Source organism: Clarias gariepinus, chromosome 9, assembly GCF_024256425.1.
Source record: "Clarias gariepinus isolate MV-2021 ecotype Netherlands chromosome 9, CGAR_prim_01v2, whole genome shotgun sequence".
NCBI lineage: Eukaryota > Metazoa > Chordata > Actinopteri > Siluriformes > Clariidae > Clarias > Clarias gariepinus.
In genome coordinates, this window is record NC_071108.1 from 16,045,560 (window position 1) to 16,072,547 (window position 26,988).

At 38.0% G+C, this 26,988-nt stretch overlaps 1 protein-coding gene across 4 annotated transcripts in view; it reads right to left on the reverse strand.

Annotated features, from left to right (window-relative positions):
- Window positions 1–26,988, reverse strand: part of sema3gb (sema domain, immunoglobulin domain (Ig), short basic domain, secreted, (semaphorin) 3Gb) — a 43,528-nt gene that overhangs the window by 2,564 nt on the left and 13,976 nt on the right. For 2 of the 4 annotated variants that reach the window (XM_053503181.1, XM_053503183.1), the window contains exons 2-17: window positions 22,041–22,183; window positions 7,439–7,599; window positions 6,442–6,504; window positions 6,144–6,263; window positions 5,922–6,015; window positions 5,673–5,792; window positions 5,403–5,548; window positions 3,808–3,922; window positions 3,632–3,701; window positions 3,362–3,506; window positions 2,515–2,737; window positions 2,272–2,360; window positions 2,148–2,189; window positions 1,338–1,495; window positions 1,096–1,163; window positions 712–839 (exon numbers count right to left, since the gene is read on the reverse strand). In XM_053503181.1, the coding sequence (XP_053359156.1) occupies window positions 712–839; window positions 1,096–1,163; window positions 1,338–1,495; window positions 2,148–2,189; window positions 2,272–2,360; window positions 2,515–2,737; window positions 3,362–3,506; window positions 3,632–3,701; window positions 3,808–3,922; window positions 5,403–5,548; window positions 5,673–5,792; window positions 5,922–6,015; window positions 6,144–6,263; window positions 6,442–6,504; window positions 7,439–7,599; window positions 22,041–22,183 (1,885 nt within the window). Of the gene's footprint in view, window positions 1–711; window positions 840–1,095; window positions 1,164–1,337; window positions 1,496–2,147; window positions 2,190–2,271; window positions 2,361–2,514; window positions 2,738–3,361; window positions 3,507–3,631; window positions 3,702–3,807; window positions 3,923–5,402; window positions 5,549–5,672; window positions 5,793–5,921; window positions 6,016–6,143; window positions 6,264–6,441; window positions 6,505–7,438; window positions 7,600–22,040; window positions 22,184–22,375; window positions 22,450–26,988 lie in introns of those variants that run through there. The other 2 variants (XM_053503184.1, XM_053503182.1) reach the window with 2 other exon arrangements.

Genomic DNA, 26,988 nt, shown 5'->3' on the forward strand with positions numbered 1-26,988 from the left:
CGACTTGTAAATGTTTCAGTGGTACAGTAGATAGGAGGGAGATAGGGTATTTTATCCCTTCAACCCAAGAACATGCAGAATTTTAAATTTCTTTCACCCACAGCTGTATACAGTAGTAGTACATGGCTGTGGAATCTTCAGGTTACAAACTTGCAATATCCCAAAGACTGCACAACATTGTGAATGTTAGTGTGTGAATTGTGAATGTCTAATCTGAAGCATCTGACCCACACATCCCTGTGCATTAACTCTAACTCTATAAACAATAACAGCTTTGGTTCAGTAGTTACTCACACATCCAGGGTCCACCCACAGTCTAATGACACATGTGTGTGTGTGTTTGTGTACCCTGCCTTGCACCCTGAGTTCCCTGGGAGTGGATTCAGGCCCCCGTGACCTTATACCAAATAAGAAGCATAGAAAATGGATGGATGGATTATAACATTATACTACAAAATATTATTATGGTATACTGTAAATTATTTCATCTATTTTCTTAAGGAATTCCATTTTTATGTTAATCATAAAAAACCTTGTAATGTATGTTTTCCTGTTTTAATTAGTACTGTACATCAAACTCTTTTAGCTTGTGCAGTATCTGCGGCAGTGCCATCTGTAAGCAGCAGAATACAAACTGTTGCACTTTATGCCTGCTTTTCCTGACTAAAAACCCTCCCAGAGTTGTCTGTGAGTGCTGATTTGAAATCTTACCGCTTTACGCTTGCCATCTTTCTGATAGAACCATTTCAACGTAGCCTGAGGAGACCTGGGCTGGCACTCCAGAAACGCGCTGCTGCCCTCGACCCCAAACTGAACCGTCTCCCTAAGGCGCTTCTCTACTGAGAAATAAAAATTATGCTTAAGGAGCTGATGTTACTCCTGGCTGTATTTCTGCAGATATACAAAGCAAATTTAAGGCTAAATAATCACCTCTGTTAAACATTGTATGCATTTTTTTAGTTACTTGCTCTACAAAATATGTAAAAAGCATGAAGCAAAGTGTAAGCTGTTACTTTCTGTAAAAAAAAAGTCAGAATAAATGTATAAAGGGCTTTTTTTACTTTTCTTAATGTATTTATAATCACATAGACAGACCTTTAGAGTTAAAGCCCCTGCACTGGCGTAACGGGTCGCCATGTTTGATATCCTGCCTCCTGCTTCTCCTAAAGAATTATCCACAGACAATACCATAACTCACACATTTATACACATACATATTGAAAATACAAAATTTCTGTGCTTTTTATGTGTTAAAAAAAGGAAACAAAATTTTGAAACAGTAAAGGTAGAGAGCTGTTATGATTACAGCATGTGCATGTACACAGGAAGGGACAGACCTCTTGGTAGCAGGGGTGAAAGCAGAGCAGCTCTCACCATCCCAGGCGCAGTAGGGGTCTCTGGCAAGACAGCAGTCTGAGCAGGCTTTACCGTAAGCAGGGCACCGGTGCAAAGACACCTGAGTAAGTCCTCGTGCCGAAGACACATACAGCTGTTGCTGTGAACCATAACAGAACAAAAGCTTATAGTCGCATTAAATTCTGCTATAGTCAGTTTTGCTCATCCAAGCCAGTAACTTTGATCTTGTGAGACCTCTGACTTCCTTTTAAATTTTTTTGCTACTTGTTTTGTCTTGACCCTTTTCCCCTTCGAGATATTCATCAATGATTATTTTTTACCCTACTTTAAACAAATTTCACAATCAAGATTCCATCATTTACCATAAAACATTCAATGTATTGAGAATAGATAATTTTACAGTACGAAATACTGTAAAGTCAATGATGCGTGTTGCAACAGTGTGGTCACTAATAGCGAGTAATAATTAACATGTACATATGCCCTAAACGTATATACTTAACATAAAAGTTATAATAATAATAAATAATAATAATAATAAATAAACAATAACTAAAGGATAAATAATATATTATTAAAATATCTAAAAATGTTTGAAAAAAAATGGAATAGAAATAAGTGAAAATTATTAATTCATTAAATTATTAATTATTAATTGGTGATGAATGAAATTAAGGTTTAGGACTACTAGACCCAAATCTGTAGTCTAAGAACTGTATATGTATATTTATCTACTATATGAAGAACTGTATGTATATTTATCTACTATAGTATTAAAAAAAAAATCTTACCCTTTTAGAGGAAATTTTCAGTGTTTTCACTGGTGCTGGTGTCTGGAACGCATGAAAAGTGATACATATTCAGCTGTCTTTTCACACTTAACATTTTTATTAAAAAAGCATTCCTTATAATTACCTTAAAAATTTCCACCTCTTCAAGAATGAGTTCTTCTGTCGTGCTCATATCCTTTGGCAGTACAATCACTTTTTGGACTGTTCCCCTATCTGTCAAGTAATGAGTTAAAAACATCACTTTAGAAATTTTGAAAAACAAATAAAACTAAGGGGAGACTGAGAGTTCATCCTTAAATTATTAATAAAAAAATCATCAGCATCATGAAAGGACACATTTGGTTAGAAATGTTCCTGTTAGAAATACCTGTTCCCAAGAAAAGCACCTCATATCTTCCATCCACAGCATCCACCATGTCCACTGCAATAGTGGTGAAGCGGTAGTCCACGCCGGTCCGGACCACCAGGGGGCGCTTGTGTGTAGGATATATGGGATGGTACATAAGAGGGTGCGCGCGCACAAAGTTGACAGCTTCATCAGAGAAGGCTTTGGTGCTGTGGACTCCAGGAGTAAATGTTCCTCCAGGGCACTGAGGAACATCATTAGAGTGGAAAAAGAGCACACTTTAACAATGTATTCCAAAAAAACTGCAAAAACCTCTCCCAGCATGAGGAAAACTTTAAAAATGGGATAAAATATTATATCAAAGATGGGAAAAAATTCAGTGACGCATCCTGATTTTTTCTGTGTTGCAATTCATGTATAAATCCAAAATCAATAATAATAATAATAATAATTATTATTATTATATGCTTGACATGATAAAATGTTGCCATTCCTCTATAATCCTACAGGTGGCTCTAACCTATTCACACAATGTCAGACACCACAGCATCATGTGTGGTAAAAGAAAGTTTTTTTAGAATTGTAACAAAATCTAAAATAATAATAATAATAATAATAATAATAATATTTAATCTGTATATTTATAAAATTGGGATACTTGTAGAATCTCAGTGCAGATCGAATTGCCACCTACGTATCATGATAATATTGCATTGGGTGGTCCCTGGTGATTCCCATCCCTATACTGTATAATACTGCAGTACCATTATCATCCAATATTTTGTGGTTAAATAAGCTCCTGTCAGGCTTATAATCAATCTGCTATTCATGATCACTTTGTATGATTATTCTCTGTGTTTTCACTCACCGTCCCAGGGCGAGGGTAAGGAATTTTTCCAGTGTATGGTGTCCACTGGTAATTGTGACCATGTTTATGAGAAAAGGGTCCATTAAAGACATTTCGGATGTCTGACATGGAGTACACGCACACTGCTGAACCCTTAAACACAGACCTAGAAGACAGGTGGGAGAAAGCAGACAGACCCTTGTCACCATTTTTCTCTAGTCTTACATATGGACGTCTAAAACATTTACATGACCACTTAAAAGGGTTAATAAACTCCCACTCAGTTCTTACCCAGCAGTGGAGAACAGCGCATACACCATGGGATTGCGTTCATCATTAGTTCGCTGAATGAAGACATCCCCTGAACATAAACCATTAATCTGTCACTCCAGTAGATCCAGAAAAAGCATCACATCTCATTTAACAAAGAGAGAAAAAAAGCTAAATCTAAAAAAAATCTTGCTTACTTAGTTCATCAAAATATGTCTCAACTCCATCTGTTCCAATCACAGAACAGACTAGGCGTGCCTTCAGGAAAGTTGTCCACTTATTTACCAGTGATCTTTGACCCCCATCATCATTCTAAGGGAAAAAAAAGATTGTAATATATATTGTAACAATTGTAATATAATGCATAATCTAATGTTATTTTCTCAGCTATTAATGTGAACCAAATGCATTTAATTAATTGTGGACCAAATGCATACATTAAAGCAATTCTCTCTAAAACAATGTGAAACCTTTATTATTATTATAAACATTATGACATTCTGTAATAATACATTTCCATGAACATTACAATATTGAAGCTTCAATTGTTCTTCATGTAACTCAAAAGTGGGGGAACTCTGATTTCTTCAGGGTTTTTTTCTTCTTCTAAAAAGAAGTATCGAATAATGATCTATTATCCTTTTAGAATCAAAGCTGTAAAGAACATTTTGGTTATAACTGTTTTAATCATTAGGGTATGTATGATTTTTTTTTAACGCCTTGGACTTCCAGAGGGTTTAAATCTCAACTGTCTTTCCCCGAGTGTGTCCTCCTCCCCGTGCCAAATTGTGTGTAGTGTGTGATTGGGTATGTAAATGTGTGTACTTGTGTCTTGAGATAGGATATTACCCCATCCAGGTACGAACTTATAGAGTATTTAATCAATAAGTTATATGACGAACACATACATGCAAGAATTTAATGGACACCCAGACACCCATAGTTTTATGATAAAACATATGCATTAAAATTTGTTGCCATTATTGGTTATGTTTTCTTTTTTAGATTGAAATAGACCAATCTTTAATCCTGTAACATCATGAGTCAAACTGGGCCTTCTGAAAGATGTTCTTGTGCTGCTAAAAGATGTGTTGAGACAATACATACAGTATATATCTAATACTTTATGCTTAGACAAGTTGTTTCCCTTAAAGCCACTAAATAAAGTCATTATCATGTATGTACTAATAATGTTGTAATATGCTCAAAGCATATTCATGGAAAGTTACAGCAGACCCATTACAGATGAGCTGATGGCTGCTATTAAAGCAAGCTGGTTTTCAAAAACAACTCAGTGGTCACAGGATGATCACCTCCATGATGCATTAATCCAATAATTGTTACTCAAGGATTCCAATAAAGTATAAATTGCAGAAATTAACATATTTTTTAGAAGTTGGACGTTTCTGTACTGTATTTTTTTATATTTAACTTTTAATGTGAAGCCATTATCAACAAAATAAAAACAAAAAAAGTTGAATATATTTTACTTTATGTGCAATTAATATTAAATAAAAATGTTTTAAAGTGAATTATGAAAAAAACGAAGATTTCTTAAGATGCACTGTATATGTTGGGCGCTTACTGTACATCTTGTGTATGTTAAACTTGTTACAGTTTTAAATCAGGTGAATGTTGAGTGATTAGGTGCTTCATTCATGTATGTTATAGCCATTTGTAGGAAGCCTAAAATAAAATAAACTTTAATTTTACACTTTAATTGTTTAAGAGAATTATGATTATATATCAGAATTAAAATAAAAGGTGATAGCCTTTGGGTTTTAGTTCTCACCAGACAAACTCTGCCCACTCTGGCCAAAACACTTGGAGTGCTGCCTCCTGCTGCATCCAAACTCTTTTCCCGAAAGAAAAAATACAATTTGTCGTCGTTCTTCTCTGTACTATCAGGGATTTTCTGAATTTTTACAAACACTGGCTCTATAAGAAGAAATATAATAAAAGGTTAGCTGCAGATATATAAACTTAGTATCACTTCTACACATTTACACAAAACCTAAATGTTTGTTTTTGCTCTCTAACTACATTTTTTTTTACATCCTACCATTAAGCCACCGTGAATCATACTGTTCTGTCCTGACAGCAGGTCTGTCTCCTAGAGTCCTGAATATGGCTGGGTCTGTGCCCATAAAGTCTACATGCACTCCAGCATACAGGTTCCCATCTGGCAAAGACGGAGAATGATACAGAGACAAAAATTCAATGTTAATGAAGCATGACTCTGCCATAGCAGCTATTTTTTTTCTAAAATACAGAAAAAGTGAGGAGAGAGGGGGAGAGAGAAAAGACTCACTGATTAAAGCGGCCGCATTTTCTTGGCGGGGATCATAAGGGCATTTTCCCTTTCCAGAGTCCATATAGCCAGGCACCAGTCGAAAGAGGTATTCCTGACCACAAACACATAGACAGGATGATCACCAGGCTTTTACTGTGACAATACAATGAGTTTTAAAAACTTAAATGTGGCTGTATTTATGCCTCATGGGCATGTGTGTGTTTGCGTTTATGTGCACACCTCAGCCCTCCACCCTCTGTTGACAAAAGTGCAGATGGGCTTGTAAGCTCCAGTGCCACATGTGTACAGATGAGTCCTGTTCCATGGCTCGATCAGACGGATAAAGTTAGCACACTCTCCCTGCAGCAAGAGAAAGAATAAATGAGTATCTTTTCATGCCTCATTTCATTTTTCACCCACATATGGAAAGGTAATCAAAAACCCAAAATCAGTCAGTGAGCTATAATTAGTCATGAACTTATGTCTACAGCTGGGTATTCATTCATAACAAAAAGTTGCAGAATGAATGTAGACCTACTTGTCCTCCTTTTCCTGCCATCTTGCACTCTGCTTTTCTTTGGGCAGTAGCAGGCCAGTGGATCTAGAATCAAAAGCTGAGTTTAACACTACACTGCATTGTATATTTTGTATATATACAGTACCAGCCAAAGTATAGATAAAAAAAAATCTACATTCTATAACCATACTGAATATTTTAAAACCAAAAAAAAAAAAAAAAACATTATGAAATTAGTTAATTAAGTAACAACAACAGCCACAACAACAGTAGGTTGTTATTTTAAGACACGAAGGTCGGCTGTTCTGGAACAGCTCTTGCAATATTTTGTAACAGTTCTTGCAACTGTTTCGTCAAGTGCATTTGCGAACCCCATCAGGCACCACTATTAATCTGGTTCTCATAAAGACCAGGAAAGCAAGACCAAAAATTTATTTCCGATGCAAAGGAGAAGTTCATTTAAAGTTACCAGCCTCAATAGTCACCAATTTACAGCACCACAGATTAGAGGCGTTACGAAGGCTTTACGTACAGAGCATAAGTAACAGACACATCTCGAAACTGATTGAAGAATATTATTGCATAATATGTATGTCCTAAAAAGAAATAAAAAATCAGGAAAACCATGGAATTAGAAGATGTGTCCAAACTTTTGATTGGTACTGTACCAAAGATTAGCACAGTACTAAAATCCCCAACATGGTCTCACACTAGCAAAATTGCAATACTTTGTATAAGAAGTTACAAAGATAAAAGTTACGGAGTAGGGTTACTATTCTTTTTTGACGTTTTCTTTTGACCACATTTAAATAAAATGAAATCATTAAAAGTTATTTCACAAGAAGAGATTACAACATTCATAGCAAACATTGACGCATCACTAGGGGGTTAATCTTGACAGTATTTAAAAGTTCCTCAATGAACGTCTCTGGAGGCAGTCATGTGGCAAAACTGAGCAAGCTAATAGTGAGAAAATATTTATACTTTTTAAATGTTGAATGTTGCAAAAGTATATTACAATCAGTGGCTCCTTGTTGATGTTCTGCATGTCCAGAGAGACTATATATTCACAACTGCCCAGGTAAAGTCGGCCCTGGTCCTGGTCCATGTGAAGAATTCGGTAGTCACTGGTGTTGAAGGAGAAGCTGAATGGCCGGATGGTCCTCGTTTCCAGTAGCTCTGTGGAGGAGAGGTCAGTTTTGAGTGTTTCAATTAAAATGGTCTTATAACATAATAAGGCAGTTTCTCCTTTTGTAAAAATGAATCATAACAGTAACAACAATGGATAAAAATACAAAGGAAGCACAAATGGTATTTTCAGACATCCTGCCAGTGATGGTCATGTTAGATGATTATCCAGAGTGAAACAATCCTAGATCTTAATTTGGTCTTATTTTGTCTCATACATTACACGTCATCAGCAGTGATTGAGTAAGTGTCCATAAAATAGAGATGTGGTTATAATGAGCACGGTGGATATAATATAGCAGATTATTTACAATATCTTCCCTTTCCAACAAAGAGCCTTTAAAGGAGAAACTAATAGTCGATATAATGACTCCCCAAACAATTTACAAATAACACGTAAGGACTGATAACAAAGATATTAAACATTTCCACTACCAATTTTGCACTACAAATTTACACACCAGTCAAAAGTCTAGACACATCTGCTAATTCCATGGTCTTTCCTGACTTTTATTTCTTTCTTGAATATAAAACAATGTTAAAAGCATCTTAAATATGCAATAATCTCCTCGAAACAGCTGATATTATGATGTGTCTGCTACTTATTCTCTGTAAAGCCTTTATAATTACTCTAATTTGAGGTGCTGTTAATGGATGATTTTTAAGGCTGGTAACGCTAGAGGAACTGAAGTTTTGGTCTTGCTTTCCTGGGAAGGTCTTCATGATTTCATCAAAGTGCTTGATGAGTTCTGCAAATGCACTTGACAATACTGTTCTTGCATGAACTGTTCCAGAACAGCTGACCATCATGCATTAAAATAAGTGACTAGTTGTTGTTATTTAATTACCCAATGCCATATGTGTTACTTCATAACTATGAAATCTCCAGTATTGTTCTAGAATGTAGAGAATAAATCAAAACTTTTGACTGATGTGTCCAAACTTTTGACTAATATTTTTTTGAATTAATCAAAAGTGATACGGTGGTAAAGTGCTCTCCCTATCATCTGGAGATCGCAAGTTTGATTCCCGGGTGATGCAGTAACCTCTCCGGAGGGCTAGAGAGAGCTGATTGGCCAAGCTCTCTCAGAGGTACTGAGTGGGATAAGAGGAACTTGGTGCTCCTACATAATCACGGCTCTACAGTCTGTGAGCTCATGCAAGCAGAAGGAGCGGATAGCCGCACCCAACAGCGCGTGAGTGAGCAGTTTAAAAAGATCCGGTTGGTTGGTGTCAAGTGGTTCGGAGGAAACATGTGATAGGTATTCGACCCTCCCGACTGAGTGGTAGTAGTAGCCTTAACTAGAGAGCCCCCTAGTGACGGGGAGGAATTGGATACTACTAAATTAGGCTGAAAAAAAAGAAAAAGTGATACAGTTTGGTACTTGGAGAAGACACTCTATTAAATCTGGCAGTCATTATGGGTTTGCAATACTTTACAAAAATCCAGAAATCATGAAAATGCATAGTGATATAATGGACTGCCCAACCTTAACAGACACACTGTTAAACTCTTGTCCGGTATTAGCTTTTAGCCCTCAGCTCTAATATCACTGCCACTGCTACTTCCTTTTTGATTTTATGTACAAAAAATATAAAAATACTTAAGGAACTCGGTTTCTATTGAAATTCTTCTATAATGAGCCATTTTAGATTAAACTGATCGTAATAAAACATAAGAGGTGCAAATCATGAAAAGTAAAACAGGTAATCCTTTCTCACAAAGCCTTTCTGATTCTGGGATTAGTAAGACTGGGATTATTTTCAACACATCAAGAATCTGTTCCTATGTCAGCATGCTTAGTTTGCAGATCAAAGACTTTAATTGTATGCCTACAGATATAGCTCCATTTCTCTCTGTCATACAGCAGGTGGCAGTCATTTCAGTGCTATTCTCTCTCGACGGCTGTGCACGTCTCGCTGAGTCTCTAACACTGAGTGGGAACAAGGGGCCGGAGCAGGTGCGGAGATGAAAGACGAGTTCAGCTGTCTGAGCATGCTGGATGGATGCACTCTAAACTGTAAACTCTTCTGTACTCTCTCCGTCATATATATTAATCTAATTATTATTTTTTTTTTTTACCAAATATTTCTTGTTACCACAAATGGACACAAACCTTTATATTACAATGATCAGACAATCAATAATCTCACAGAGGTATCATGTGACTCAATTTAGGAAGAAAGCAAGAAAGATATAGAGAGAGAAGGAAGGTGGAGTTGGGACAAGCTTGTTGGCCTTAGATATAAATCTGGAGTTATGAATAGGTGCTGACATTGTTGCCCTCTATGAGTACAGTTGGAAGTGCATGTTTAGCACAGAGAAACGGTGACATAGACCAAACCTATAAATTACTTCATGTTAACCCCATACCATACTGCACTTTGATCCCAGAGGATCTCGGAGCGTCTTTCCTAATAATAACCAGACTCATCCAGAGCACTGAATAGAACAGAAATATAACTAGTGGCAGTGATTAAAAAGGTCACATCTGTACACTTGTTTCTGCTGTTGATTAGATTCCAGTTAATATGTATGACAAACTGAAATCATAAAATTGTTCCTCATTACTGTTATTTAACAGAAACAAAAACTGTAATGCCATGAAAGTGTTTATTACAAAAACATTCCAGTGAAATCTATCTTTAAGGATAGGAAAAAAAAACTATAATGTTTTGGGCAGTAGATCTATTTTATTTAGCTTGGTTTGTTAACTTACAAATGTATAGGCATACTCTTATAAGACACAGCAACATCTAGTAGATTTTCAAAAGGTAGTGACAGCTCAATCAAGTTCAACAAGTTCAACAGGTTTTTCAATAACATAAAGAAACTCAAAATGTCTTCTAGCAAAGCGTTTAAAAGAATGTTAAAGGGTTAAAAAAGGATTATAATTATAATTATACAATAGTTACTTCCGACTGAGTAATCTGCTTTCCAAAAGCGGTGACAATGGAGCTCCTATGATAATAAGATAATGGCCCCTCACCTTTTGACTCCACAGTACCGATAAGAATTTAGAACTACTGTCACTACTGTTTATCACACTAACTGTCGGGCGCCAGCTCCACCAGTTGCGATTAGTTCGTTCTGCCAGATGTTGTTATAGGAACTATTGTATAAAGGAAATACCACACTCAAGGTTGTGCTGTTGTGCTGGATATCAGGACGACTGTGATGCTTTGGGACTCATCGCTTGTCTTCATTGCGACACCATACACCATGTGGACCAATATCGTTAAAATTATAACATTCATTAAAAACCTTGAGTGTGTTTTTAATGTTCTTCTTCTTGGTGATCTAACTAGGTGGTGAAGTGTGTTGGTTGTGTGTGCGTGTATGCGTGTGTGTGTGTGTGTGTGTGTGTGTGTGTGTGTGTGTGTGTGTGTGTCTCCCTCTGGCAGCAATATGGGTGATCCTCCAGCCATGTTCACAATCTTACTGGCACTCCCGGCATTCCTGACGCCATCGAGCTATTCTAAGAGCACTCTTCTCATCCCTGTCCAACAGGCCTTACCCACAAAATCCACTGACTTTGGGTACGGGAAGGGCAGAAGGTCAAGCTCCCGCCTGCACAGAACAGGCCAAACTGCACAAACTGTATTTATGTATGTCTTTACAAAGACCTGTAACTAGAAGAAAATAAGATGAACATAATGCAAGGTCTTTCTTGGGAGTGACTGAAACCTGTTCATTTCATACTCTGGTGATGTGTAATTCCTTCGCTACTGTCAAGTAAAACCCAAGTCACGTTGTATTCATTTAACCTGCAAAATGTTCACCTATACTTGTACAAACATTTCTTAAATGCATAATCATCTTCCTTTTTTTTCCTGTATTTGACTCATTACCACCAGTCTGACCTTGTTCCTTTAATCCATGTTTTGAAATCTCCTAGCCTGCTACGTACACAGTCAAATAGGTTTAAAGCATGTGACTTCTTATGTAGCCCCAGGGAATAGACATGTTACTAGACTGGCTGAAGTTCAGTGACCTCTGAACTCAGATAAGTCATAGAGCATGAGCCTTCTTATGACACTTCCGATCTATTCCGACACACACTTTAGTCATTTAAGCATTTCACCATTTCCTTGCTGAGACTATGGTTAAGGTTCAATCTAAGAGTAGTATAATTTAGCACTATGATATAGCATTAAATTGCAAAAGTAATGTTGTATATCTTGCTAGATATAAAAGATTTTTGGGGGTATACAATCCCCCTGCTTCCACAAGACCTGCGGATTTTATTTAAAAAACTTAAGGAGCCAAAAGGTTTCTTCTGGTTACCGGGGTTAATGTAAGGGTTAAAATTAAGTGGAAAACATAACATTACTTAGCTACTTACTGTAGGTCCTCACAAAAATAACAAGACAAGTTTGTGTGTGCATGTGTGTGTGCACGCAGACTTCAAGTCATATGAGCACAACGGAAGAGATGACATCATGGGAGCACTGTTTTTCTGCTGATTTGGCATAGTCCATCAGCCATTAAGAAACGTCGGTTCAGTTCAGAGTGCCAGTGCGTGATGTGTGATGAAAGAAAATAGGCGAAGAGTGAAAGCATGACAGCCGAAGAATATATAGAAGCAGAATTGACCTAAAAAGAAAGCAGATCTGCCCTCAAATAAACTGAAATGAACAAAACAGATGGAGCAAGACTAAATGTAGTTTACCTGTCTATGGGCAGTGGAAAATAATGTGAATGTTATATTACATATCTTTCAAAGTAGGTATTTATTAAATAACAGCTGTGAAAGTTTGGGGGAGCCATGTTTATGAATCTGATTATTGAAATATTTGCCAACTGGCCCTGACTAAGGTGAGTATTAATGTCTGTGGGCATGTGTATGTGTGTGGGTCTGTTACGAACTTATGCCAGGGTTAAATCCTGGCCAAAAGCTGGTGTAATGTGATTCATTTATGGAGAACAAAAGTGGTCACATTTTCCACTCTCTCTCCCTCTCTCTCTCTATGGACAAGTTCAGACATTTAGAAACCCTTTCGTACCTAAAGAACTTAACCTAAGCACAAAAAGAATAACAGTTTAAATAAAGTATATGGATAAGAATAAGGAGTTTATTGTGATTAGTGACTGTGTATATTATCCCTGAGGGCAAAGATGTATTTGGCCCTATAATTATAGGAAATGTTTTTTACTTGGAACTGAAATAGCCAGGTGGAGGTGACTCATTTCTGGGGCAGGGTGCAGGGATGTGCTCCAAGGCGTAAAGCAGACCTTCTTTTTTGCAAAACATTTGGTGTTTATGGATAATTCCATGTAGCACACATGCTCTTTCATTACCTGGATTTATGTCCCATAACTCAAATCTATCATTTGTAATCGTAATTTGGGGCGCAAACACCACGCAAGTTTTAACTTGCATCTTACTATCCTGCTTCACACAGCCCCATGGTGCGCACACACACAAAGTGTTTAAAACGACGTAAATTGTTCATTCTAATAATGTGTACCACAGGATAAATTATATTAAGCTTTTTTTGATAAGTAAGCCATTAAAGCTTATTATGCAAGCTGGCTCTTTAGTCAAGAGCACAAGGTTTTAATGGCTCTTCCACTAGGGAACTACATTGTACTTATTAAGAACGCCTATCGGTGTGCACAATCGATGAAAATAATGCCCACTTGTCTCATGCACGCTTTCAACCAACCATGGAAACCGACCAACTTTAGGACTGACTGCTTTAGGACTGCTGATGTGTTGAATGAATGAATTACAGAGCAAGGCAGTTTCCGATAAATTAAAAAGCCCTCTGCTAATATAGTGGTGGTGCGCGATGCAATAGGGAGAAAAGCCAAGCCTGAAAAGCCTAAATACTTCACCTTATTCATGAAGAAGTTTAGGGTTGAAAATTTTGCACATTTTTCTCAACTGATAGTCAAACACATTACAAATTAATAATCGATTAATCATGGATAATTAATGATACATTTCATCCTGAGCTTAACTTTTATTTAAACTGTTGTACAGTAGCAGCACAATCAATCAAGTATTTCCCGTACACTGAATTATTAGTGGCCGGCCATAGTATGAATACTGACTGTCACATATAAATGTTCTTTTTCGGGTCCATTGGGGCCATTCTGCCCGTCATGCCAGCTGGACACGGCCTCCAGACCCGCACGTGCACACCTTAATAACTTTTGCTCCATTTTTTCCGTCCTCCCTCCTTAAACCATTTCCTTTCCCGCTTTTCCAAATAAAATTACCCTTTTTTTGCAAGACCTCGCCTTGTGTCAGTGTGCCTGTGGTGCCGCCTCTGCGTCAAACTCATTACACATGGGTAAAACTAGGCCAGTACAATCTGGTATAGCATAGCACCAAAAAAATTTACTGGTGGTACACAGTAAAGCAAAGAGGAGAGTACAGCCTGCCAAACCCCACATTCAAAAGTGAAGCACTGTGAGGAAGAAAACACATCTGATAATGTTACATCATTTTAAATAACACACCGTCTCTAAAGGAATTGCTTCTAATTTGTTCTGAATTGCCCTTAAACTGTCATTGTTGAGTCGATCTTTCATTACTGCTTGTTTAAATTAACGCGAGCTTCACCTTACCGCTTTGTTCACAGCTAACTAGTTCTTAACACAAGGCTGAATCTCAAATCCATCTCTAATCCCTGATCAAGGGTGCTACTTAATGTGTGGAACAAGAGATTCTACCCCTTCATAGTGCACTAGCTTTCAGGTTATTATTAAGCATGTAAAGCGGATAGCTAAGCTAATGTTAGATTACAGCTGGGTTTTTAAGGTTGCCACTACATGCAAAACAAACATTATTGGTTAATACATTTCAATGGCAATTACTCTATTATTCTCTCTACCACTCATCCTGTAAAAGGTTGCAGGGCACACACTACAGGAAATTTGGAAACACCAATTATTCTAATCTGCATTTGGATACGGAATTAGGAATCGGAGTTCCTGGAGAAACGAACATGCAAACTCCATGCACACAGACCTGAGGTGAGAATCAAGCACTCAATCCTGGAGGTGAGAGGCCATAGTGCTAACCACATTGTCAATGTGCCTTCTAAAGGCAATTGATCAATCAATAATTCATCATTACCATTTTAAGTGAATATATGATATTACATTTATTAAGAAATAGGTTTATGATCCTATCCTTAGCAAACCTACAAGAAGGAACTGGTAAATGCGTATGTTCACTGCTATGTCTACAGTTCAATCAGGTCAGAAAGCAGATTCTGACTGTTTAAAAACTGCAGAAAACAGTTCATGTCTGTATGTTTCCTTTTGTAAATGCTAAGTTGAGCCTAGTCTAAACTCCAGCTGCAGACCCATCGTTACAGATGTTTCGCTGTAGGCAGTACCAACCATGTCAGAAGTTTATCAGAAAAAGAAACCATTTAACCAGCCTCTTAGATCTCATATCATTCCTACAATTTCCCTCTTAGGGTTACAAACAATATTTTAGAACCTGTATTCTTACTCCATATTCTTTTCTGGGATTTAAGCATGACCTTACAGAGTGACGATCAGCAATCTAAGACTAACCCAGAATATTTTAAACAATGTAAGCACTCGGGGTTGATTTCATGGCTGCTGGCCAGCAGAGCTGGAAACCTGCCATAAAATGCCATGAAAGTCCACACAAGTCTATATTCTCTACAGTTCTAAACAAATTTTGTCCTTTGAGTAGTAATTTTACATTTTGAAATATCTTAAAATGGCTAATCTCAGGGTTTGATGCCATAAAATACATCTAAATACTTCACTTTAAAAGGGCAGTGTCTTCCAAAACATACTTTACAAGAAGGCCACAGCAAAAGGTTAGATTTGTGTATAATGCCTCAGAGTTTCTCTTGGGAAACAATGTAAAACAGGTCAATCGCACTGACCTAATGAGATTATTACTGTTTCACCCTCTCCTCGTATTAAAATTCCCAATTATGGAAACAAAGCTGTCTATCCAGAAATCTGGTCACAATATGTTCAAGAAACACTTCACTCAATGTGTTGGAATCTTCCAATTGGCTCGCTGCAACTGCAAAACAAAACCCAAACATATTACACAGAAAAGAAAATCATAACATTAAATGTGCTTTTTATAGGTTTTACTTTATCTCGTTACTCTTCATCTGTGTCTCCAAAACAGATCTAAACCTATTGCTCCTTAAGTAACTGTGCTGCAGAATAAACGTTTTACTTCATTATCACGATCCCAAACTACTGTACTAGACTTGGGGTCAGGGGTCACTGTTAGGCGCTTAATTCTTAACTGCTCAGATGAATAATGAGATAAAAATGTTAGTCCCTCTAGATAAAGGCTTCTGCCAAATGCCATAATGTAAATGTAATGACTTGAGTTCTGCCATTAAAATATTCATCAAAAAAAAAAAAAAAACGTTTCCCATAAGGCTATTTCTGATCTCTCAGCTATTAATCCTGCTCGTTTTTCCAGTTATTGAGCATATGCATGTCTTTCTACTTTCCAAAACTGTTTCCCACATTTCCAAGGGAGCGTCACTATCAGTCCTGTGGCGTCAGGCAATCTGGGAAAAGGGCTTCATTCCAGGAAAAGACACCAGGCCTGCTATATCTCAATCTGTCCATTAGAAGACAACGGGGGTTGGAGGGATATATAAACCCCAAGTAGAAGTTTCTGACATTGCTTAGTTACTTGGTTACAAATATACTCACATTGATTAAGATTAAAGCTGGATGACACCAGCTGAAGCTTGGCATGTGTATGTTCGTGTGAGTTTGTGTGTGTATGTATGTGTATGTGTGTGTGTGTTTGTGTGTGGGTTTGCATATGCGCGTGTTTGCATGTGTGTGTGCGCCATACCAGAGCAGGTTGCAGGCGTCAGGTGCCTGCATGCTCTGGGGGGCTTCCCTGTGCTCGGCTAAACACAGCAACCACACAGGCTAATAATACTCTGGCAACGACACAAGCTTATCCCATTTCTCAGAACAGGGATCTGTTCCACTGTCACCTTCGCACACAATACCTCCACTCAGACCATGTTCATAGTTAACTTCACACACACATCCACACACACACACACACACACACACACACACACACACACACACCTCATAGAAGACTGCAAATACATCTTCAACCTTTAATTCATCAAGGTTGTATATAGATAAACATGATTTTAAAAAATCTAAAATCATAACTTTTTTGTGTGTGTACGTGTATGCTCAAACATGCAACTTAAAGATGTTGGATTTGCACTTAAATCATCAAAATCAAAGTCAGTATCATTAACGACTAGCGTTAGTACCTGTCGTTGACGGGAAAAGAGTTTGTTGAAATAGTTAAAAGGTTAAAGCTAAAAATAAGCTGATCAGCTTTAATGTAATCAGTGATATTATTTCAGGTTGAAGCCCATGTACAGTACGTACAGTCCACCACCAGTTTCTGCACAGCAGAACTCTGTGCCTAACTTATTAACACAAAGAATTAAAATGTTGTAAGGTTGAGTATCTTACACCTTGTTTATGCTGATTTGTACATTTTTTTTTGACCAAATATACTCCCTGTTCAGTAATTGGAGAGTGAATCACAAATGAGAAATCGAAAAAGACTCCAGCATGTTAAGATTCACTTCAGCACTGTTATTTTAGCAGTGAAAATATTAAGTAATCCCAATAAAAATATTCAGCATTTCTAAATAATATCTACAGTGGTGTGAAAAACTATTTGCCCCTTCCTGATTTCTTATTCTTTTGCATGTTTGTCACACTTAAATGTTTAATGTTAAAACCGTTAACTATTAGTCAAAGATAATATAATTGAACACAAAATGCAGTTTTTAAATGAAGGTTTACGTTATTGAGGGGGGAAAAAAACTCCAAATCTACATGGTCCTGTGTGAAAAAGTGATTGCCCTCCTTGTTAAAAAATAACTTAACTGTGGTTTATCACACCTGAGTTCAATTTCTGTAGTCACCCCCAGGCCTGATTACTGCCACACCTGTTTCAATCAAAAAATCACTTAAATAGGAGCTACCTGACACAGAGAAGTAGACCAAAAGCACCCCAAAAGCTAGACATCATGCAAAGAAGATCCAAAGAAATTGAGAACAAATGAGAACAAAAGTAATTGAGATCTATCAGTCTGGTAAAGGTTATAAAGCCATTTCTAAAGCTTTGGGACTCCAGTGAACCACAGTGAGAGCCATTATCCACAAATGGCAAAAACATGGAACAGTGGTGAACCTTCCCAGGAGTGGCCGGCCAAGAGGCTACAAAAGACCCCAGGACAACATCTAAAGAACTGCAGGCCTCACTTGCCTCAATTAAGGTCAGTGTTGACGACTCCACCATAAGAAAGAGACTGGGCAAAAACGGCCTGCATGGCAGATTTCCAAGGCGGAAACCACTTTTAAGTAAAAAGAACATTAAGGCTCATCTCAATTTTGCTAAAAAACATCTCAATGATTGCCAAGATTTTTGGGAAAATACCTTGTGGACCGACGAGACAAAAGTTGAACTTTTTGGAAGGTGCGTGTCCCGTTACATCTGGCGTAAAAGTAACACAGCATTTCAGAAAAAGAACATCATACCAGCAGTAAAATATGGTGGTGGTAGTGTGATGGTCTGGGGTTGTTTTGCTGCTTCAGGGCCTGGAAGGCTTGCTGTGATAGATGGAACCATGAATTCTACTGTCTACCAAAAAATCCTGAAGGAGAATGTCCGGCCATCTGTTCGTCAACTCAAGCTGAAGCAATCTTGGGTGCTGCAACAGGACAATGACCCAAAACACACCAGCAAATCCACCTCTGAATGGCTGAAGAAAACAAAATGAAGACTTTGGAGTGGCCTAGTCAAAGTCCTGACCTGAATCCTATTGAGATGTTGTGGCATGACCTTAAAAAGGCGGTTCATGCTAGAAAACCCTCAAATAAAGCTGAATTACAACAATTCTGCAAAGATGAGTGGGCCAAAATTCCTCCAGAGCGCTGTAAAAGACTCGTTGCAAGTTATCGCAAACGCTTGATTGCAGTTATTGCTGCTAAGGGTGGCACAACCAGTTATTAGGTTCAGGGGGCAAATACTTTTTCACACACGGCCATAGGTAGGTTTGGATTTCTTTTCTCCCTAAAAAATAAAAACCCATCATTTAAAAACTGCATTTTGTGTTTACTTGTGTTATCTTTGACTAATAGTTAAATGTGTTTGATGATCAGAAACATTTTGTGTGACAAACATGCAAAAGAATAAGAAATCAGGAAGGGGGCAAATAGTTTTTCACACCATTGTATTTGTATAAGTATTTGTTTACATTGAGTAAGTAGCTTCTTATTAGCCTAAGTAGATTATTCAATCTGCCACATCACTTTTCATAACATCGCTTTTACTCAATGTTTTAATTTCACTTATGGTGCAGGTTAAACTACAGATATAAAAGTACTGCAAAAGTTTCATTAAATTCTGTTCAGTGGTGGATTTAAGTTGTGCATGTGCAGTATCCTGTCAAACCTTGCAGTTTATAATCTGGGACAACTGCTCATGATTTTCCTTTTACTCAACATTTCGATTTCATTTATGCCGCAGGTTTCACTTTAGGCAAATACAGAAGGACTGGAAAAGTTTCATTAAATTCTGTCAAGCTAGTTTTGCGTGATTCTGTGACAAATCTGGCTGGACAGACATACAGACAGACATACTGTACAGACAGAAAATTTGCATCCTCCAATGTATGAAACGTGAAGGTATCATTGAAAGACCACGTTCTAACCAATGTACAGACAAAACCTTCCTTTTATACAGTAAATTATAGCAAGTAGAGTAATATCAATAAATATGGCAAACATCTTAGTTGATCTGAAACATATAGTATAATTTTTTGGTATTTGATTATCTGCTTATTGTATATTTTTGTAGTAGGATTTGTTCTTCTGCACCAATAAGGGCGGTGTAAGTGTCTACTGTAACCTACTGTAAGTATGTTAATGCTCCAGCTTAATTCCCCCTCATGATAATGCAATTTTCATATTTCAAACGTTCAGCGTCTACGTGAATCGGCTACTGCTGAGCCACACCCCTCCAGAGAACAGCAGAGCTAAGAAACAACCCAAGGGAGGGGCTCTTCTTATATTAGGTCACATGCACACTTTTGTACATCTGAACGTCTACAAATGACCGAAAAGTGAAAGAAACCATTCATTAAATCAGACCTAAGTTAAATGTGAGCTATTTAAAAAATGAAATAAAAGCCTCATTATGAATATTTCTTATTACCTGCAGATGAGGTTGATTTTTCTATCAGATTCTGCCCTAACATGGCTTTTTTAAAGTGTGCACCTTTGCATAACTGTTCTTTTATTTGCAGCTGACTCAGACAAACAGACCTCTAACACAAATTCACTAAAGTATATATAATCCCTTCTTCAAAATCCTTTCCCCCCCCCTCGGATCTTGGAGGACTCTTGCTTGAAACTGTAAATTGGGGTGTGTTATTTGCATGCATAATAAAAGACTAGTGAGAGTTTGTGTCCACACAGTTGAGTCACCATTTGTGCTAAGACCAGAGCTTGTTTTGATGCTGTATGACAGTTTCATTAATCAAGCACAGATTTGTTTACTTCCATTCGGTGTGTTGAAATCTTCTTAAAACTTTTATGACTATGGGCCAAAGTGTGCACACAACCACACACATCTCTGTAACTTTTCCACACATTTCTGCACACAAACACTCCCCAGTTGCACACACACACACACACACACAGACATATACACACACACACACAGACATATACACACACACACACACACACAGACATATACACACACACACTCTCACACACACACACTCTCTGGCCTTCTTTCTACCTCAACCTCCATCTCTCATGCCTCTGGGCTGCTCATCAGTCCTCTCTTTTCACTTTCCTCCTACGATTCCCTCTTCCATATTTATCTTCTCTGTTTCCCCAACCTCTCCCTCTCTCTCTCTCTCTCCGTGCACATTGTCCCCTACCTTTCGACCTTTTTTCTTCATCCATCCAATTTATTCTAGAATTCCTCTCTGCCATTCTGCTGTCCCACATTCTCTCTTTTCCTTATTCCAGTGCTTCTCACAAGATTAAGTATGATTTCCCACATTTTGTTAACCTTTTAACAAAAAAGGTGCCTTTTCTTCTGCCTATTTTTTTTTTTTATAAATTCTGTCTGTCTGTCATATTTCTCTTTATGTCTTCATTGACTTGATGGTTACATGTGAAGACCAGTGTCCTGGGATTAGGACACCATATCGAAGCGATGCGCTGGCACAGTGCCAACAGGTCCTGCCATTTAAACACCATGAAGACTGCCAGTGTATATGTGTGTTGGTCAAAGTGACATTTTCGATCAAGATGTCATGCACTCCAGACACAGACAATGACCTGGCTGTCTGTGGGTGTGTATGTGCGTCTGTCTAAATATATATATATATATATATATATATATATATATATATATATGTGTGTGTTTGTGTGTGTGTTAATGCTTCTAAGAACTTAGAGCACATTCATGCCAATATCTGACCTACTAGCTGGCAAGCCAGGGTGAGATGTTTAGGGCTACATGCGCTTGCGTAAATGTGGCCGTATTTAGCTGGGACAAATGTCACTTAATCGTACAGAACAAACACCTTTTCAGCAAAGTAAATTGCGCCATTATTCTCCATTTCTTTGTGTATAAGCAGCTCCTATAGTGATAAATTCTAATGGCATTGTGAGAGACTTTTAAACATCAAACGCTCCTCTCTCTGCATGACTCTCTTTGTGCCCCACAGTGACACGTCAACATGTAGGGGGGGATGATGGGTAGTCACTTCTCTAGAGCATTAATTGGGCGATGAGGCATGCTGGTGATACACTCTGCCAGAGAAGGACAGAAAGCGATAGGCAAGGAGTGTGTGTGTGTGCATGTGTGTGTGTGTATGAGAGATAGAGAGAGAGAAAGAGGGAGAGAAAGAGAGAGAGAGAGAGACAGAGAGAGAGAGAGACAGAGAGAGAGAGAGAGAGAGAGAAGGCACCGTGTAGTGAATATAGAGGGGCGAAAAGCTGTCATGCTGCAAAACTCAGCAACCGATGACAGTTGTCACAGACGCACCATTAAGAACCTTTCCCTAAAATTTTCTAAACCGAAAATCCAATATATTCGGTCCATTCGAGTATGTTTAATGAAAGAAAAAAAAGTCCTAGATGAAATGCCTTCGATAATTAGTAGCAGAAACAAAGAGAGCAGTCATTCTTAGATCATGCTCGCACACTCTTGCTTGAACCATCTCCTGGAGAGTTGGCTAATTCACTACAGCTGCTTCAATCCAACCCAAAATTGCATATGGGGAATAGGGGAGCTGTTCAAATGTTTCTCCGACTTATTAAGAGAAAACAAAAATTTCTCTTATTCATTATGTATGCAGTAGTAAACAGAAACCATACTCACCTTTGTAAGACAGATACACTCTGGGGGTCGGGCGAAGGTTGCCATGACAACTGTGCGCGCACACACTCAGTAAGAGAAGGAGGAGTGGGAGGAGGGCCCGGGTCGTCTCCATGGAAATGACAGCAGAGTTAACCTTCTGAGACCTGCAAGGTGCCATGAGAGAAGTTCAGGAAAAGTTCCTGGCAAATACACTAAACAACAGTCGTGTGTGGATTTTGAGTTCGTTCCAGTAAGTTGCCATAAATCAACAAGCACCATTAAGCAGGAGCAGTTTTTTTTTTTTTTTGGGTCAAAAGCTTTCAGTCTTTGGAGATTAACTAGAAACTTGAACGCACCCTCTGAAAGGCACTGAACCAAATTATAGGCCACGCATGGGTCAGCATGCATGTGCTGCACAGGCTCTCCCTCCTGCCATTCCAAGAGGTTGTAAATGTAACACAAAAAAGAAAGAAAGAATTAAAAGGGGCGTGTTAAATATATATTGCCTGACAACTTTCCAGGGCACTGCATTTTTACCTTTATACAAAACCTTATAGCTTAATTTAACCTTTAACCTGGAAAGCAGTAAATTTATGAGGCTTTAAAGGCAAAAATAAAGAATCATCACCCAACGCTATTAATGCTATTAATATATAGGGTCTTCTACCTGTTAATCATGACTCTCGAACCCACCCCGCCACAGCATGAGCAGCAACTCCTCATTTAGTGGGAAAGGGTAGCAGATATTTTTTGCGAAAGGGCCACACTCCCTTGGGATTACAGAAGGATGTACTTCAAATTGAAAGAGCTCTTAGATACAGCAGCCAAGGCAAATCCCTGTCAAACTGCCTTGATTTAAACTTTAAACTCTTGGACGCAGACAGCGGGAGACCGCAAACATGGGGGGCCTCTGTAGCTTCTGTCTCCATGGGCATATTGGAAGTGAGAGCAAAGACAATGCAGAAAAGACCTGGGCTTAGATATAGTAGTCTAATGATGAAGTTAACTCTGGAAGTTGTCTGTTTATCCAGACTCACAGCCATAACTATGGCCCTTCTATAAATTTCCTTGTCAAGACCAATTTAAAGGCTACTGAATAATATGCTGTAAGTTGAATAAACGAATAGATAAGGATTTCAGTTTTTCATTAAATGGAAAAGTAAAGTAGAGCATTATAAGCTATAAAAGCAGCAAAAAGTGCTGAATGCAAAATTCTGGAGAAGAATTGTATTGTGGAAGAATACAATCATGTTCTGTCAGGTATTGGAGGCGAAGGCAGATGCAAGTGCCCCAATCAACGCATTAACTAAAATGTAAGTTTACAAATGAAGCGTAAATTAAAAACAAGCAAAAGAACATGGGTCACAAATGAGACACACGACAACAAAAGATAAACGCTGTACAAGACGACCCAGACACTGAAACGCTAATATTCCACAAATAATTGGACTAATAGCCCAATTGGAATAAAAATCCATTATGTAAACTCCTTAATTGGAACGGTCCGGCCTAATCTGAATGAATTTTCAAATGGAGTGAGAGGTGTGGTGTAAACGTTTAACAATCTTTTAAAAAGATAAACATTAGCTTCGTAAGCACTTGATATGATTATTTCTCTAATAAATCTATTCTTGCTAAATGTGGGATTTATCTGGAAAAATGGAAGTTTAACCTAATCTCAAAGTTGGAAAAAAATATTTCTTCTTCGTCTGTTAAATTTCTTGCAGATTAAATGATTCACAGATTTATATCTTGAAGAAATCGTACTTCTGAGCATGTAAACTAACATTTTTATCAGATCAGCGTCCAAGGAAATGGTTAAGAATCTAATTGGAACATTTTATTCGAGGCTTATTTTATTTGAGTGGAATATAAAGCCACTTATCTGATATCCTGAGCATATAAAAACACAAGCACTTGGACAATATTTCTTCTTATTATACTTACGCTTTCATTTGTACAATATGTATGACATGGGATAATACCTAATGCAGGGTCACAATTACATTCTTCACAGTCTGCTGCAACTGAAACAAAAGTTAAGATTCCTTTTTAAATAAATAAATAAATAAATAAACAAAAATAAACTCATTAATTCATTGTCTATATGGATTATCCTGTACAGGGCCCTGGAACGTATCACAGAAGATCTTGGGCATGAGCTGGGCACCCTGGACGGGGGGCCAATCCATCCCAACAACACTACAGAGCTCAAAAACACTACAGGCAATTTGTGGAATCTGCATATCTTTTGATGGAGGACACCGGAGTACTCATAGGAAACCCACCAAGCATAGGGAGAACATGCCAATCAAACTCCACGCACACAGAAAACCCACAAAAACCCATTTGTTTACAATCCATTGAATGCTAAAGAGATAAAAACTTATATGACACCATAGACTTTCTTTCCACAGTAGTACTGCTTACATCGTCAGTACTCCTTCTGCTTCGTCCACAAATTTCCTGTGGCTGTGATCATTTCCCGAACTGGAAACTTTAGGCTAAACATAACCGTCTGTCCGATATCCTTGACTTCTTGCGATGAAAAAGCAAGGTGTGTTCCGTGTGGCCTACAGAATACCTATCTTTAAAAGTCTGCACATGGATACTCACTAATTATGAGCCCCAAGTGGCAGTGAATGTGTCATTATCTGTGTGTGTCTTTTGAGTGTGTTTGTGTGTAATGAGACCACACCTGGACACACACTAACACTGAAGAGGCGTAAGCTTCACAGAGCAGACAGACCTCTCAGAATAGGCTGAGGTCTAAAAATCAAGGCAGTCATCTGGAAAAAAAAACAACAAAAATGAACCCCGCAACACCATTACCATGTTTTATTTTCGTCTTGCTAAGTGTTATAGTCAAAATACATCACTGTGCAGCTTTAAAAATCAACACCATAAAACGGAGAGATGGATAAATAATAAAAAAAAATTTAAAAATCAACATTCAACAGAGAGCCACCATGATATACCAATGTTCTTTGCTAAGATGCACAGGTTAAAAAACAAAATGCAGTTAGTTGGCATCACATGGCACGGAGGAAGCATGTGATACCCTTCACCCTTCCTGGTTGGTAGTCTGACAAGGGAAGACTCATAAAAGGTGGGTGGGAACTGGCCAGGATTAAATTAGGGAGAAAATCAGGAGAAAAAAAAATCCTGTGTCTTCACCCTAACAGCAGCAGATCCTTATCTGCTCGGGCAATGCTTTGCCCCTGCAAGTGCCACTAATTCACTCATGCGTGTTAAGCAAACATGAAGGTGTTTGTTGATGTGATGGCTGTATTTCAGGGTCAGTTCGAAATGAACTAAAAAAAAAAAAAACCTGGACAAAGGTTGAAGGTAGCCCCTTTAATGCAAGTCAGTCTTGTGATAAGGAATGCAGAATCCTCAGACAAAAGCTCCACTGACAAATGAACGGTTTAAAGGGTCTTTGGAGTAGAACTCTGAGAAAGGAGACAAGAGCATTGACAGCATTCTTCATGATCTCGTTTTTCAAAAGAATATGTGTTTAATGTAAGTAGTGCTCCGTTATCACAGAAAAAGATCGGTAAGATGAGAGCCATCTGTCTCAGTAATGCACACAGATAAATTACTCAAAGCTGCAGCTTAGAAAGGCTAGCCATGCATTAAGTGAGGAAAAAGATCCCAAGACAGCCTGAGCTAGTTCTGAGCTGTACAGGAAATCTTAAACCTGAAAAGCTTGCAATCCTCGGCACATACATCATTAGGTAAGCTCGTCTGGCTCGTGAAGGGCAACTAATCTAGGCTTACAGGCTGCATTTTTTTTTTTTTTTTGTGTGTAATCAATTTTATTTACTACAAACAAGAAAGTGCACCTTGTGTTACTGGTGTGTACTTTGGGCCTCATTTATCAAGCTGGATACAAACAAATGTCATTCCCAAGTCCCTCAATACATTTGGTGAGATTTTGTAAATTTACCTAAAAAAACTTACTTAATAGTAGGCATCAGCAATGCATAATTGACATATGTCACTTATTTTTATATACAGTTTACAATGTTAAGTTTAATTGCCTCATTTATTTTAATTAAACACCAATTTAATTAACATTTTGTGAAGCCTCTTCATTTAATATTAATGATAGAAAAAGGAACCCGTCCAAAACAAGTCATAAACTAAGATAAATATACTAATAAGTCATAAACTAAGTCATATATAATAAGTGACTTAGTCATATAAAATAATAGTCATATAATAGGTCATAAACTAAGATAAATAAGACCACTCACTCACTCATCTTCTGTACTATCCTGTTTTATCCTGTATTCAGGGTCACGGGGGCCTGGAGCCTATCCCAGGAGACAAGGCGGGGCACACCCTGGAAAGGGTGCCAATCCATTGTAGGGCACACACACATACACACACTCACACACTCATTCACATACTACGGGCAATATGGGAAGCCAATTAGCCTAACCTGCATATCTTTGGCGTGTGTGAGGAAACCGGAGTACCCAGAGGAAACCCACCAAGCACAGGGAGAACATGCAAATGCCATGAACACAGAGATGGGAATCGAGCTCGGACCCTGGAGGTGCAAGGCGACAGTGCTAACCAATAAACCACCGTGACGCCCAGTCCAGACATAGAAAAATGAACACAAATGATGCCTTTTATAAGCACCCAGAGTTATTGTGTTTATGAAATCAGACATGTTGCAAAGGCTGAGCGACATTACTAACAGCACACACTGTCCTTAGTTTAAACTCAGTCATTTTGTCTTTATCAGCTTTTGAGATTTGTCTTTTATGAAGTTTTATAAGCATTATTAAATAAGCTTAGCCACGAATGCCTGTAATTTGTCAACATACACACAAAGAGAAAATTACAGCATTACCTAAACTTTCATAAATCTTAGTTAAGTCTGGCCTACAAATAACATTTACACACACCTGAACATTTGATAAATGAAGCACGCTGTATCTACATTAAATGGTGG